A 15473-nucleotide genomic window follows, 5' to 3' on the forward strand; every position below is an offset into this window, starting at 1 on the left:
AAATAATTTCGATGTTTTTTTAATCAACCATATTTTCTGTTTGTGTCCCATTTTTGCATTAGATTGTTTACTTTTGCTAGTGCTTTCTTTTAAAGATTTCATTTTTTAAGGAATGTCTACATCCAATGTTGGGTTAGAATTCACGACCCTGAGATCAAGAGTCACATGCTCTACCGACTGAGCCAGCCAGGCACCTCTCACAAGTGTTCTTTTCTTTTTCTTTTTTCTTTTTAATAAATCTTTTTATTTTATTTTATTTATTTGTGACAAAGAGAGAGAGCCCAAGCAGGGGGAGCAGCAGAGGGAGAGGGAGAAGCAGGCTCCCTGCTGAGCAGGGAGCCCGACACGGGGCTCAGTCCCAGGACCCTGGGATCATGACCTGAGTCGAAGGCAGACACTTAACCAACTGAGCCACCCAGGTGTTTTCTAAGATATCTTTATAGAACCTGGTATGTTTCAAATACTTCAGCCATCACTTATCTTTTCATCATATTTATGATCATTTTTGACTTGCAAAAATTTTATATAAATTATCAGTCTTTTCCTTCTCTCTCCCCAGTGCACCAGGGTTATGCTGAGAAAAACCTTTCTTGCCACCAAGGTTACAGAAACAATCACCTATGTTTTTGTCTATTGCTTTTATGACCCCTTTTTTTGTTAAACGTGTAAATATTTAATCTTTGAAATTTATTCTGATCTATCCTGCGACGTTGATCATTAACCTTATTTTCTTCCAAATGCTTAGTTAGCAATCCCCACACCATTTATGGAATAATCCATCCTCTTCCTCCAGATTCCAAAGTGTGGCTTGAATGCATTAATCTTTTTTTTTTTTTCCTGAATGCTTTAATCTTTAAAGCCAATTTGTACTAAAGCCTCCACAGGATAGATGTCCCCCGCCACCACAGAATATATTTTTAAATAAATAAGCCAGGCTGAAAAGGCAGGTCTCCCATCTTCTAGGCGATTTTACGACTTTTACTTCTCTAAAGAATTTTGGTGAATTTGTCAAACAGCTGTTGTTCAAGCTTCTATAATTTGTTTTTCCAAGTTAGCACTGAAAGACTTCTCCCCAGTTTTAGGTGCTACATAAAACACATGTGTCTACAGGGCAATCTTGTGTTTTCAGGTTTTTTTTTTCTTTTCTTCATGACCATCCCCTCTAAAGAATGGCTTCCGCAAGGGAAAAGGACATTACCTAAAGTAGACTGAGGGGCCAAACTACTCCAACGGGCTTTCCAAATTCCAACCTGGTTGTGTTTTCCTGCCAAGACTCTTAGTCCCTAGAGGGAAGTGTGTTTCATTAAGTGGAAGGCTCAGCGTCTACCACCATCACCCCAAACTGCCATGCGAATAAGCCTTTCTTTGTAATTCTTGCTTCGGATCTCTTAACTCCACTGTGGACGCTGCCACATGAGAAGCAAGGGGTGAAGCAAGATGCTCAAAGACGCGTAGCTTTGTAGAGGCTGCCGCGGGCCACTTGACTCCACAGAAATGCCACGTTCATCCACCTGCAGCTTCCAACTTCCTCACTAGAGGCCGGCAAAGGCTCAGTTTGCTGCAGACTATGAGAGCCAGAATAAGGGCTCCAAGTCTTGGAAAACAAGCCCTTCGGAGGCGAGGCTCCTAAGAACAGGATGGAGGGCAAGGGGGCTGGGGGGAGATGGTTGTAATCGGCTCTCATGGAAGAGAATGCAGACGCCAAGATGCCAGCACGGGAAATGTGAGCCATCTGCAGAGGGAAGGAGTGAAAACCTGCCCCTCAGCACCCTGCTGAGCACCCTTAAAATATTTACAGCTTACAGAACACCCCCTATCCCTCCCTTCACAAGGCCAATACAAAACAGGTAGCCCCTCCACACTGGGAAGGCAGCTCTAGAAAGATGGAGCATGGTCCTAGCCTGGCAACAATCCAAGTGACCCTGGTGGTGATGGTGGGGGGGGGGGTGCCTCCTTATCCCTGAGGCTCATTTTTCTCACATCTACAGTGGAGGTGGTATTTACAGGCAGGCTTAAGTACTCCTCATGGATCTTTTTTTCCCACATGTGCTCACTCTCACCCTGCCAGCTCACGGAGGACCAACAGCAGCCCTGTCATAACTTAGGTGTCACCCGGCCCCAGCCAGTTAAAGAAAAAAAAAAAAAAATCCAGCTCAACCTGAAAATGTTCAGCCTTCCAGAAAAGCATGCCAGGCATTCCCATTTGATTTTATTATAATCACCAACTCCTGAATGACAATTTCTCCAACTGCCCAGCCTTGTTTGTCTTCCTATTTATAGTCCACAAAGACTGGTATGTTGTGGGGAATTGGAAAGTGTCCTAGCTGTGACTATGAGCAAAGGGGGAGGGGGGAGAGAAGCAGCAGAAAACAAAGAAACAGAAAGAGAACTAACAAAGCTAAAACAGTGATTTCAGACACAAGCTATCAAATGCTTCTGATAAATTTAAAGAATTTTTCAATTTGGGGCACCTGGGTGGCTCAGTTGTTAAGCGTCTGCCTTCCGCTCAGGTCATGATCCCGGGGTCCTGGGATCGAGCCCCACATCAGGCTCCCTGCTCAGCGTGAAGCCTGCTTCTCCCTCTCCCAATCCCCCTGCTTGTGTTCCCTCTCTTGCTGTGTCTCTCTCTGTCAAATAAATAAATATATAATCTTAAAAAAAAATTTTTTTTAATTTAATTTCTTTTTTAAGTAAATGCTACCCTTAACATGGGACTCGAACTCACAACCCCAAGATCAAGAGTCACATGCTCTACCAACTGAGACAGCCAGGCATCCTAAATTAAAAAAAAAAAAAAGTTAATTTCATGGTTCTGACTGGTAATGCAAACACTTGCCCTGAATTAGTTAGCACTCTAAGATTGCAAGTGACAGAAACAAACTTGTTGACTTAAGCAAAAAGGTTTTGTTCTATAAAAACGCTGACTTAATCTTGCAGGAACAGCCACCTGCAGAACCAATTTGCAATACTTCACCCCAATTTCAAATTCCTAGTTTAGGGAATCTAGTGGACCTAGTCTGGTGAGGGTCCATCCATGGTCCGATCAGCAATGATGAGGCCGATGGGCAACCCAGCACAGCCAGGGCCCCACCCAAGGGAGGGTAGAGTAGGAGAAAATGGAACCCACAATTCCCAGTACTGACAGGTATCCAATAACCCATCACCCAACCTTTGTACAAAACCACCACACATCTGGCCTTGGAGCACAATTCTTCTTCTTTTTTTTTTTTTAAAGATTTTATTTATTTATTTGACAGAGAGAGAGATAGCGAGAGCAGGAACACAAGCAGGGGGAGTGGGAGAGCGAGAAGCAGGCTTCCTGCCGAGCTGGGAGCCCGATGTGGGACTCGATCCCAGGACCCTGGGATCATGACCTGAGCCGAAGGCAGACGCTTAACGACTGAGCCACCCAGGCGCCCGGAGCGCAATTCTTCTTTAAGAGAGATATAATGGAGGGGCACCTGGGTGGCTCAGTCGGTTAAGTGTCTGCCTTTGGTTCAGGTCACCAGGATCGAGCCCTACATCGGGCTCCTTGCTCAGCGGGGAGTCTGCTTCTCCCTCTGCCTGCCACTCCCCCTGCTTGTGCTCTCTGTCTGTCAAATAAATAAAACAAATCTTAAAAAAATAATAATAATAAAGTAGGCTCTGTGCCCAATGTGGGGCTTGAACTCACGACCCTGGGATCAAGAGTCACAAAGAGTCACGTGCTCCACCCACTGAGCCAGCCAGGTGCCCCCACATGCATTCTTTTCATAATTGGAAAGGAAATGGTTTAAAAGAAAGAGCAATTGCTTTGTACACTGGGGGAAAGTAGCATAATAGCACTTAAAGGAGACATACATTCCATATCAAAGAGCTTTTATGTGGATGTGACCTGCTTTGGTCAATTTAATCCAAAGAGAAGGAAAGGGAACCGAAACATTCACTAAGCACCTACTAAATGCCAGGCTGTGAGGGAAGAGCAGTAGAAGTGAGCAATTTTGTCTGTCTGGCAACCTGGCCCCCACGTGATGATGATGGTGGGACCGCGGGCCATGGGGCCCTGTGGTGCATGACCTGGACCCAGCCAATCCTAGTCCCCTGAGTGCAGTGACTGGTCAGGAGGTGGGCACGTGTGCCTGGCAGCGCCATTCAGAGGCCAGCTGAGACGGTTCAGGCCCCGCGGCTGCTAACCTGGGACCACAGAACCTGGAGCTGCTGGTAGCCATCTTGGCAGGCGTCAGGGAGAACACGCAATGTGGAAAGAAAAGGTGAGGTGGACACAGAAGAAAGCACGGTCGAGGTATGACCAGAGAAAGATGCTGCACCTCTGTGCCCGACGCACTTCCACTTCTTCATCTCCCAGCTACGGGAGCCGAGAGTTGTTTGTTGTTTTCCTGTGTAAATGAGCTGGCATTCTCTGTCGCTTGCCATCAGGAGTTCTAACTGATTCAGGCATGGAGAGAGAACTCCCTTCTCACAACAGTCCTGAGGGAAAGCTATTAACAACCCTATTTTTTTTAAGAGTTTATTTATTTATTCAGAGAGAGAGAGAGTGCGAGTAAGGGGGAGGGGCAGATGGAGAGGGAGAATCTCAAGCAGACCCTGCCCCGAGTGCTCAGCTGGACACGGGGCTCGATCCCACGACCCTGAGATCATGACCTGAGCCAAAATCAAGAGTGGGATGCTTAACCAACTGAGCCACCCAGGTGCCCCTTAAAGACAGAAAAACTGAGGCTCAGGAGTAAAATAACTTGGGGCGCCTGCTAGAGATGGGACCACAGTGGGGCTCTCAATGACAAAGGACTGACAGGAATGTCACTGAGGCTTTGTGGGGGGGGCGGGGAGCGGGGAGAACCTACAACAGGAACACTTTAGAGATTTCCAAACCTCTGATGTCCACCTGTGGGCATTTCTGTGGGAAATGGCCAAACCTGCAGCTAAGCGAAAGCTAACCAAGCCTCTTAGGTTCAACGAGGAGCACGTTTGGGTGGCTCCTGGGACTGCGTCTTAGCTCGGCTGGTGACTTGCACAGACCTCTCAACAACCTCTCGATTTCTGTTCCCCACAAGTCACAACTTTGCCACAGAAGCTCTTTCCCTGGTGTTGCCTCCAAAGCTTCACCCACACGAAAGCTTTTACCTTCTCTACCCCAGGGATAGCTGGGTTGAAAGAGCCAATGCCTAGCACGAATGATACAAAGGAGCCAAACGAGAGGCCAGGGAGCCAGAGGGACAACTGTGAAGATGAGCGTGGCAGCTGACGACGGGAGGCCGTGGGCACCGAGCCCGCCACCCAGGTCCAGCCTTGAGCTGGAACGTGATTTCAGGCCAAGTGCTGACCGTTTTGGCCCTCTAGCTCCTTAGCGCTGAGATGAGAAGGCTGGCCTAGAATATCCTGAGGGTTATGCCCAACACAGGTCTTCCGTGATCTTCTCTCTCTGCATGTGCCAGTCCAGGAAAGGAATTGAAGGGGGGATCTGGAGTTGGATTTGTGGGCAGTAAGAGGCAAGGCCAGTTTCACCACAGCTGGGGAGAGGACTTGTTGCTGCCGGTTCGGCCCCAGGGACCTCAGAAGAATGTCCATGGGCCCTATCTAGCCTGGAGAGAGGACCCGTACATGGCCAAAGCCCTCACCATCAGAAACCAGGATGCTGGAACTCCAGTGTTTCTGGAATAACCAAGGTTACACACCAGGAAGCAAGGACAGCGCTCTCTATTCCCAGCCCTCGAGGGCCCAGCTGAGATGTGACAGAATGGGACTTTAGCAGCTGGGCTAATGCTTGGAGCTTTGAGCCCGGGTGTCCCCAAACCTGTTCTAACACCAGGGCACACGGACACGTCTGGAGACCTTGCAATAAAACTCAAGCACAGGGGCGCCTGGGTGGCTCAGTCGTTGGGCGTCTGCCTTCGGCTCAGGTCATGATCCTGGGATCCTGGGATCCTGGGATCGAGCCCCGCATCGGGCTCCCTGCTCGGCGGGAGGCCTGCTTCTCCCTCTCCACTCTCCCTGCTTGTGTTCCCTCTCTCGCTGTCTCTCTCTCTGTCAAATAAATAAATAAAATCTTAAAAAAAAAAATTAAAAAAAAAAAAAAACAAAAAAAAACTCAAGCACATAAGACATGGAACCCTTCTTTGTGGGGCTGCATCATCCCTGCCCTGGAAGAAACCCAGTGTCCCCGAGATGTCCCCCCCAAGATAGAAACGGCCTTATCACCAAGTTCTCACACATTTAGAGATCAGACTTTGAATCTACTTGCACTCTTCCAGAAAGATATCTGTACATACAAAATTTTGCCTGCAATTTCAGGGATTCAAAGGCCAAAAAGCCCGTTCTTGGATTGTTATGGGGACACAGGGAGCTCCATGAGCACGGAGTAAGACCCTCTGTTTAATTCCTTTTTGACTCTATGCTTATTATGGAAGTTGAAAGTTTTGATATCTAAAAAAGTATAGGGCGCCTGGGTGGCTCAGTCGGTTAAGCGACTGCCTTCGGCTCCGGTCATGATCCTGGAGTCCCGGGATCGAGTCCCGCATCGGGCTCCCTGCTTGGCGGGGAGTCTGCTTCTCCCGCTGACCCTCCCCCCTTTCATGTGCTCTCTCTCATTCTCTCTCTCTCAAAGAAATAAATAAAATCTTTAAAAATAAATAAATAAATAAATAAAATAAAAAAGTATAAAATCATAAAACTACCAAAACTTTGCACCCACACATATCCACTATTTGGTAAACATCCTTCCAGATTTCTCCACACCCAAACATTCACCCAAATGAGGTTGTCCTACCCACAGTGACTTTCTATCTGCTCACCGAGCATTTTCCCATGCCAGCACTGCAGTTCACTAGCTTTTTAAAGATATTTTTAAAGAACTCTAGGTTAACTGTCCAATCAGTGCTCGGGAGAGGCCATGTGCTCCAGGGACCCGTAACTGTGAGGTTCCTCTCAGGGGCCCTCCAACGCAGGGACCCAGGTACCTCGCGGAAGCTGAGCTGGCCGTCGAAGTCCTCATCCACTTCCTTGATCATGTTTTTCAGGCCCAGGTGGGTCTGGGGGGCCCCCAGCTTCTCCATCATCAGCTTCAGCTCCATCAGGTCAATGAAGCCGTCCCGTCCAGCGTCATACCTGCGGGGTCAAAGGAAGGATGCTGACGAGGGACCACCACGGCCAGGACCATAGGATACTTGTCACTCTCCCAAACACGTAATTCTTTTGGCCTCATTTACTGGAAAATAATTGTCACCTGCTGCTTGGCAGTGCCCACTTGGGTCACCAGATCAGAAGGGACCCCCTTCTTGAAACACCTTCGGGCACTGCACGACACGATTCAAAGGGGATCCTGTATAACACAGTTGTTGTCAGGTCTTGTATCCCCCTAACAAGGCCATAAGTTTGGGTCCCTGCCTCCCCCACTTCCACAAACCCCTCCGTTCTTCCTTCTCATTCTTTTTTTAAAGATTTTATTTATTTAATTACTTGAGAGAGAGCGAGCGAGAGAGTGCGAGAGAGTGGGGGAGGAGCAGAGGGAGAGGGAGAAGCAGACTCCATGCTGAGCAGGGAGCCCAACTTGGGGCTCCATCCCAGGGCCCCGAGATCATGACCTGAGCCGAATCAAAAGTCAGATACCCGGGGCGCCTGAGTGGCTCGGTCGTTAAGCGTCTGCCTTCGGCTCAGGTCATGATCCCAGGGTCCTGGGATCGAGCCCCACATTGGGCTCCCTGCTCGGTGGGAGGCCTGCTTCTCCCTCTCCCACTCCCTCTGCTTGTGTTTCCTCTCGCTGTCTCTCTCCCTGTCAAAAAATAAATAAAATCTTTTTTAAAAAAAAGAGTCAGATACCCAACTGACTGAGCCACCCAGGCGCCCCTCTCCGTTCATCCTTCTGGTCTCCTGCCTATGGAAGCTGGTTCCCACCCTTGCATGCAGCTGTCCTGGCCCCGGCTCTCTGGCACGCTCATCTAGCCTCCAGGTCCAAAGGGTCCCATCTCTGTGAGTGTCTGCTGAGAGAGGACCTGGCTCTGACCTGTTGGCCGGGTTTTACCACAGAGCCAGCATCTCTGCTGGTGTCCCTCCAGCCCCCCAGTTCCCTGCCTGGAAACAAACCCAGCCTCACCACGGAGGGGGGATCCTTCTTCAAGCTTCTGTCCTCTGCTTTCTGCCAACCTGTCCACCCCCTACTTCTCCACACACCTGGGCTGTGACAAGGTTTTCTTACTGACCCCCCAGCTCTTCTCCCTCCAAGTCCGTTCCATTTTCTGCTCCTCAGGGATCCTTGTTGTTCAGGTCTGAACACCTTGTTTACAAAGCAAATCAGTTCACAGCAGTCAAAAGGTGTAAACAACCCAGGTGTCCATTTCTGATGAATGGATAAACAAAATGCAGTATATCCATACAAAGGAACATGGTGTATTTATACAATAGGATATTATTCACAATAAAAAGGAGGGAAAATCTGACACATGCTACCTCGGGGAGGAACCTAGACAACATTACGGCAGGGCTGAGACAAGCCAGGCAGAAAAGAACAAATACTATATAACTGCACTTGTCTGAGGGCCCGAGAAGAGTCAAATCATAGAGACAGAAAGTAGAACAGTGGTTACCAGGGCCTGGGGAGTGACTGTTTCATGGGTTAGAGTTTCAGTCTGGGATGAGGAAAAGGTCCGGAGACCTTATATTCAGTGAATATACACTGAACGGCACGCCTCATGGTCAAGGTGGCAAATTTTACGTGTATTTTCCCCCACAGTAAAAACAGAGAAACGAATCAGGCTCCTTCACTATCTATCCCTCTCCCCACCCTCCCAACAACAAAAGCCCACCATTGTTGGCACCCACACCACCACCCACCAAGGAATGCAGCCTGTGGGCAATCAGAAATCTAACCCTGAGCGCTGGTGGTATTTTGAGGCCCACGTGGTCAGGCCAGAGATGAGGCCCAGTACTCCCCAGTGGGCTCTGTTTCAGCCACAGCAGCTGACTCATGCCATTCCTCCCACCCAGAATGCACCTCCCACCACCCCACTGTCCTCAGTGGCTTTTCTGTACCCCCAAGCTCAGGGAGCTGCCCCCTTCCTTCTCTGAGAGCCAACAGCCCCATTGTCAGTCCTCCGGTACTCAGCAGATGCCGCCTCCCCCTGCTGGGTATTTCCTAACACAGCAGCTCTGTGTTCCCACAATCCCTGAAAGGGGATCACAGTCCTCCCCAGCCTGTGAGTCTTCTCCACTCCAGGCCGGCCCCACACATTGCGGGATGTGGGCCTGGTCGGGGCGGGGGGGGGGGGGGGCGGTACCTAAGAAGTCAATGGACTTAAGACCCCACACAAGGATGGGAGTGGAAGGAACCAACAGTATCTGGCCCCGGGAAGCAGAGCACAGTCTTCCCATGATGCACTTAAACTTTCCATGAACATTCCCAAAGAGCAGTAAGAGCTGGGCTCTATGCGTGGACATGACAGAGCTGGACTTGAACCAACACAGGGAAGAGCTTTCTGGCAAAAAGAGCCAACAAGAATAAGACCTGAGGTAAGAAGAGCTCTTACAAAGAGGCTGGAGGGACAGTCTCTGTTACAGGGAGTCCTAGTCAAAATAAACAGGCTTCTATAGTGTGGAACTTTCCAGAACCTTCCTATTGGTCATCTGAAACCTACCGCAGGGGAACAAAGCACACAGACTCATCTGATCACACAATCCTCTGTGTTCGGGAACTTTCCACTAGAAGTAGGCACGGCTCATCTTGGCAACCTGGTGTTCCAAGGAAAACACTTTGGGAAACCCCTCTCTGAACAATTCAGGGTTAGGAGGACAGGTCAGTTAAATTACCACAATGGTACCAACCATGCTGGGATCTTAACTAAATGTCCTCTGCCCACCGCTCAGCAACTAGTGCAGGTCTCAGCAAAGTTTGCAGAGAGGAGGAACCGAGAGGAGTACTGAAGGGCGGTGCATCTAAGAGGTGAATCACTGGGGGCAAAAGCAAAGAGGGGTAGGGTCTCAACACAGAGGAAGAGGAAGAGAAAAGGGAGCAGGGGCACCTGGGTGGCTCAGTCGTTAAGCGTCTGCCTTCGGCTCAGGTCATGATCCCAGGGTCCTGGGATCGAGCCCCACATCAGGCTCCCTGCTCCGCGGGAAGCCTGCTTCTCCCTCTCCCACTCCCCCTGCTTGTGTTCCCTCTCTCGCTGTGTCTCTCTCTGTCAAATAAATAAAATCTTAAAAAAAAAAAAAAAGAGAAAAAGGAGCAGTGAAAGCCTGGCGGGGGAGGGGGGGCGCGGGCGGTCCCAGAACCAGAGAGAAGCTGGAAAGGAGGATGGAAGAGACAAGAACAGGTCAGGGAACATGCAGGAATTGGTCCTCACCCAGCAGGGGAAGAACGGACTGGGGTTCCCTGCTCACACAACCCTGAGCAAGTACGGCCTCCCCCAGCACAGTGGGGCTGGCACTATGGGGTCATGCACTGGGAGGGGCTCAGATGTCAGCCTTCCGCGTCTCTTCTGAGGTTCTGACTGACAGGAGTCAAGAAGGCTTGGAAAAGGGGCGCCTGGGTGGCTCAGTCGTTTAAGAGTCTGCCTTTGGTTCAGGTCATGATCCCAGGGTCCTGGGATCGAGCCCCACCTTGGGCTCCCTGCTCAGCGGGGAGCCTGCTTCTCCCTCTCCACCCTGCCCCCACTAGTGCTCTGTCTCACTCTCTCTCTCTCTCTGTGTCCAATAAATAAATAAGATCCTAAAAAAAAAAAAGGTTTGGAAACCGCCCTTCAATACTCCTCTCTGTTCCTCCTCTCTGCAAACTTTCTGTTAGGCCCACAAGCCTGAGACATTCTCCAGGCCTAAGAAAAAGGAGAAATATTTCAGAAAGAGCCTCAGCAAAGTCTGGAAACAGGTTAAAGGAATTTAAAGAAATCTTTAAATGGGTAGAAATCTTTCAACGTGACCACTTTGGTGAGTCAGGGCCTGGAAGCAGAAGCCCAGCACCCCAGCAGGCAAGTCCCAGGTAGAGGGAAGGGGCCCAGGTGCCGCTAGGCAGGCCGGTCTGGGTGGTGCAGCGGGCCATCCGCCTGGCACAGAAATAAAGCCGGCGTGTAGATGTGGGGAGGGACATCTCCAAAGCCGAGCAGGGCCGGGAAGAGCAGGGTTCACTCCCCGGGACTCAGTAAAGGCCGCCTGCCTTTGCCCCTCCCCGAAGCACTGGCCGAGGGCCAGCTGTGGTAAGCCCAGACAGGACCATAAAGCGACACATGAGTGGTGTCCTCACCCCTCCCTGTGGAGCTTGGATTTATAACCGAGAAGCGCATCCTTCCCTCTTCAAAGTGACCCTCTCTACAAGGGCTGGTCCATGGTCACTTCCTTCAGGGCCTGGCTTTGCAAGACAGGCAGGAAAAACCTCCCAGATCCCCTTTGTCATCTTTTCTGTTGTATCTGCTCCTCTCAAAGCACCCAGCGACCGTATGGGCCGTGCACGCCGTGGGGCTCAAAGCACCTAATAGCTCAAACTGGTCTGCTCTGCGGTTCTCAGCACATTGCCTCATATGCCCATCCTTTTCATCTTTACACCAGCCTTATAAAGAATTAATAGCAGCCGCCTGTGTTTCTGGTTTATCGAGAGCTTACTAAGCGTTGGGCCCTGTGCAAAATCACCTCGTTTAATCCGATAGTGCTGTGAAGTGGTCATTAGTCACCCCACTGGATAGATGGGGAAAGCAGAAGTATGCGGTGAAGCCACTTCCTAAGGATGAGAACGAACCTGGGACTTCCCAGCAGACGCCTGGCTTTGCAGGGGAGCAGGGAAGGCAGGGATGGTCATTAACTGAATCTCTACTGCATGCCCCACAACTCGGTGGGGGGGGGGGGCAGAGTGCACACTCAATGTCCCCAACAAACAGACCACTAATGGGACTGTCAGATTTACACCTTTTACAACTTATACCTAAAGACTCTGGCAGAAATGGTAGGAGCCACACTGCTGAGCCCTGAACATGCGTGGATTCTGATTCTGGTCTCAGAGACCAGAAATTAATTTTTTCATTAACTTAAATTTTAACCCAGATTTTTCTTATGGTGCAGCAGACCGCTCACACATGCAAAGGCATTCATTTTGGACCAAAAGAATACCAGGGTTGCGATCTTACAAACATCTGGAGAAACAGTCTCACCAGGCAAGCCCTTCAAATAAATTTCATCTGATTCAACCCTCCAGCACTACTCTGAGGGGTGTAGGACTGTCTGGCTTATGAAGACACGGGGGCCCAATGAGGTCAACCAGCCCAAGGTTAACCAGGAGGAAGACCCCTCGCCTGATGCCCGAGCCAACAGCCCGAGTCCTGGGCTGAGCAACCCAGCCACCAGAGTTAATCTGGGGGTGGGGAATAAGACTTGATATTCAGGCAGTTCTAACAGAATGCCAAGGTTGCCCCTCAAAGCTAATGCAGAGAGATTCCCGGGGAAGTATGGTATTAAAAAGACAAAGGCCTTTCTGAAGGCTGCAGGACTTCATTATCACATCCCATGGTGGGTGTGGCTGCAGGAAGCTGGAGGTGACAGGAAGCAGAGGCCCTCAAGGCTGGGCCAGGGGGCAAAAGTCATCTTGAGCATGCTCAGAGCCCCTCTCCACAAGCAGCCCAGTGTGGAGGCCCCATTAGACGAGGCCATGTGCCCACTGGCTAACTTACCCAACTTTCGTGCCTGTTGGAAAGGTGAATGCAGTCAGATTCCTTTCCTGCATTCTGGAAACCTCCTTTGCCTCCTCCCCCACCCCCAAGAAAATGCTATCAACTTCCTTTGGATTTGGAACCCAGCCCCATGGAAAGGGAACGGCACCTTCAACAGCCTGCCTGGGTCAGACTCACCGACCAAAACACCCCCCAGGTCCCCAACCCCTGCCACCGGGGACAGAAAGCCTTTGCCGGAATGGGGTGTGAGACCAGGCTTCAGGGGAAACTCCAGGCCCATCTGGGGCTTGCTTTCTCCCTACACGCCTGGCCTAAACCTGCATTCCCCTCCCCCTACTTCAAACCATCAAAATATTCCCTTTCCCTCCCCACAGTTTCTGTCTTTCAAATGCTTGCAGGCTCCCTGGAGTCCCCTTAAGCCCTTGGCTCCTCCCCTACCAACACTGTAGCTCCTAATACCAGTTTTTTTCATTAATTTAAATTTTAACCCAGATGTTTCTTATTGATGGCGACCCAGGATGTTAAAGAAAAACCACCCAGAAACTCAAGCCCCTGCACTGCACCCTTGTTTGCTTCCTGGGGTGTCCTTCCAGCCCTCCTCTGAATTGGTGCACTTTCCCCATGTTTTTTGCTTTAAAAGATCCTCAGTCCCCGTCATCTTTATACTCTCCAGGATCTGCTAGGAGAGACTCTAGTCCCATCAGCCCTGGGGACAGCCCTGCAGACACGGGCCGGCGTTGACACCCAGCCCTGCCACCCACTTGGGAGACACTCGGGCAGGGAGATAACACACCCACACTTTGCCCTGGCACCCAGTGAGCAGCCAAGGAGAGGAGCTATTTTTAAAAGGACTACCTGTCTGCAGTCATGAAAACGAAGACGGCTTCCAGGGCTCCTGCTCTGAAGAGCTGCCCTCTCTCGACTGGGCCTCACACAGCTATCAACATCTTTAGCATTCTGGGGGAAACCCAAATGCACAGCCTGCCCAGGCCTCTTATGCAGAATCTCCATGAAGCCCAAGCTCAGTGACAGCCCAGCCCAGCCTGTGTGAGGGATCCGGTCTCTTGCCAGGGCTCACTCAGAAAGGCTCTGTACTGACCGGGGCCGTCACTGGATGGGGGGCTGGGGTGGGGGACAGGCTGAGATCCCTCACCAGCATGCCCACCGCTGTGGGTGCCGAGGCCCTGGGAAAGCGCCCGGCCTGGCCCCAGCAAAGGTCCACTAGGAAGGGGACAAGGGGACTGGGGCCGGTGTCCAGTGTCCACCCGGGGCTCAGCCCCTCCTGGTTCCGTGAATCACTTGCTCTCTCAGCTTCCACTGTGCAGAGCCCCTGGGTTTTCTTGGTTTTCCCCTCACCAGAATAATCCTGCCATTAAGGAAGAAAGAAGCCAGTCAGCCTTTGTGTGCTGGACGCTCAGCCATCAGAATCTCCCCAGGGATCCGGGCGGGGTGGGGGTGGGGGTGGGGGGCGGGTGGTTCGCAGGAGGATGGCAGTGCCCCAGAAAATGTCTTAGTGTTGAGAGGATCACCCCAGCTTTTCTTTTACGTAGAAAGGCCTTGAATGGAAATCATGTAATGCCTTTTCCAACAGGCAGGCACAGGCTACTCTGGCTGTGGTCCCTAGGCCAGGGCCTCAAGGTCACAATCCTCAAGGATTGTTAGAAATGCAGAACCTTGGCCCTGCCCCAGACCGCTGAATCAGAACCTACATTTTCACAATACCCTGTGGTGCCCAGGCACTTTCAAGTCAGAGAAGGGCACCGTGTCAGACTATCCCCAAAGCCAGTGGCCTTTCCGGGGGGCGCCCTGGTTCTCCCTGTGGGTGTCTCAAACTGTGCCTATCCAGATGAGTCTCAGGATGTCCCAAGGTCATAGGACTGTCGTTTCTCCTCCAAATACCCCTGGTTGCCCAGTTCTCTGAGGTTCTGGTTTCCTATCTTTGGAGGGTCCTCCCTAGCTGTCAAGTCATCTTCTTTCTTCCCCCCCCTTTTTCCCTCCCTCCCTTCCTCCTTCCTTCCTTCCCTCTAATTTGCTACAGGCTGGGAGCAGGCCCGGAAACCAGATCTCCAAGTGCGTTACAACTGCATGCAAAGTAAGAGTAAGCAGGCCCTGAGGAAGGGTTGTGGGGTGGTTCTGATGACGTGGGGACTCTGAGGAGTTAAGTCTGTACAAAAGCCTGAGCCCAGAGTCTTTGATTTCCCATCAGTTCCTGGCTCCCCGACCCCATTCATCCACTCACTCACCACCTGGCTCCCGTCTACCTGGGGCTTCTCCAGAGCAGAAGGAGAGCACAAAGAGCAGTCCCGGCGGGCAGGCAGATGTACAAAGAGGCTGTTGAGCACTGATCCGGCCGGAACGTGGGCAGAGCTGGAGTGGAGGGAGGTGGCTGGGGCAGAGGGGCAGGAACTAACACGAGCACACGTGCAGAGCCAAGGGAGGGGGCCACTGTCGCCAGTCCAGTCCAGAGGTGCCAGGATGTCCCAGAAGAGGGGAGCGGAGCCAACTCCCACGAGGCATTCTGGGAGAGCTGTGTCTTCCTAGGGGCAGTGGGGCTGGGGGATGGGAGCAACCTCCAAAGAGTGTGAACCACAGCAGTGACCTCAGAAGGCTGCTTCTTCAGAACGACCTCTCAGCTCAGGGTGTGGGATGGATGTTTCCCGGGGCGCGGGCCCAGCTGGGGAGCACACACTAGTCCTAGCTATGGAGGGATGTAGGGAGGGTGATGGTGAGGTTGGGGGGTGGGGTAGTGCACAGCCTATGTCGGGGCGGGGGAGCTCACTTTTGGCAAATATCCTTCCTTTTCTGGTAGGAGGCCAGCACGTTTGCAGGCTGCAGGAG

At 51.2% G+C, this 15473-nt stretch overlaps 1 protein-coding gene across 1 annotated transcript in view; it reads right to left on the reverse strand.

Annotated features, from left to right (window-relative positions):
- Positions 1–15473, reverse strand: part of EFHD1 (EF-hand domain family member D1) — a 42847-nt gene that overhangs the window by 12464 nt on the left and 14910 nt on the right. Inside the window, exon 2 of the mRNA XM_081813378.1 lies at positions 6954–7101. Within this exon, the coding sequence (XP_081669504.1) occupies positions 6954–7101 (148 nt within the window). The remainder of the gene's footprint in view (positions 1–6953; positions 7102–15473) is intronic.

The sequence above is a fragment of the Leptonychotes weddellii genome, chromosome 3 (assembly GCF_054177405.1).
Source record: "Leptonychotes weddellii isolate Sample4059 chromosome 3, ASM5417740v2, whole genome shotgun sequence".
Taxonomy (NCBI): Eukaryota; Metazoa; Chordata; class Mammalia; order Carnivora; family Phocidae; genus Leptonychotes; species Leptonychotes weddellii.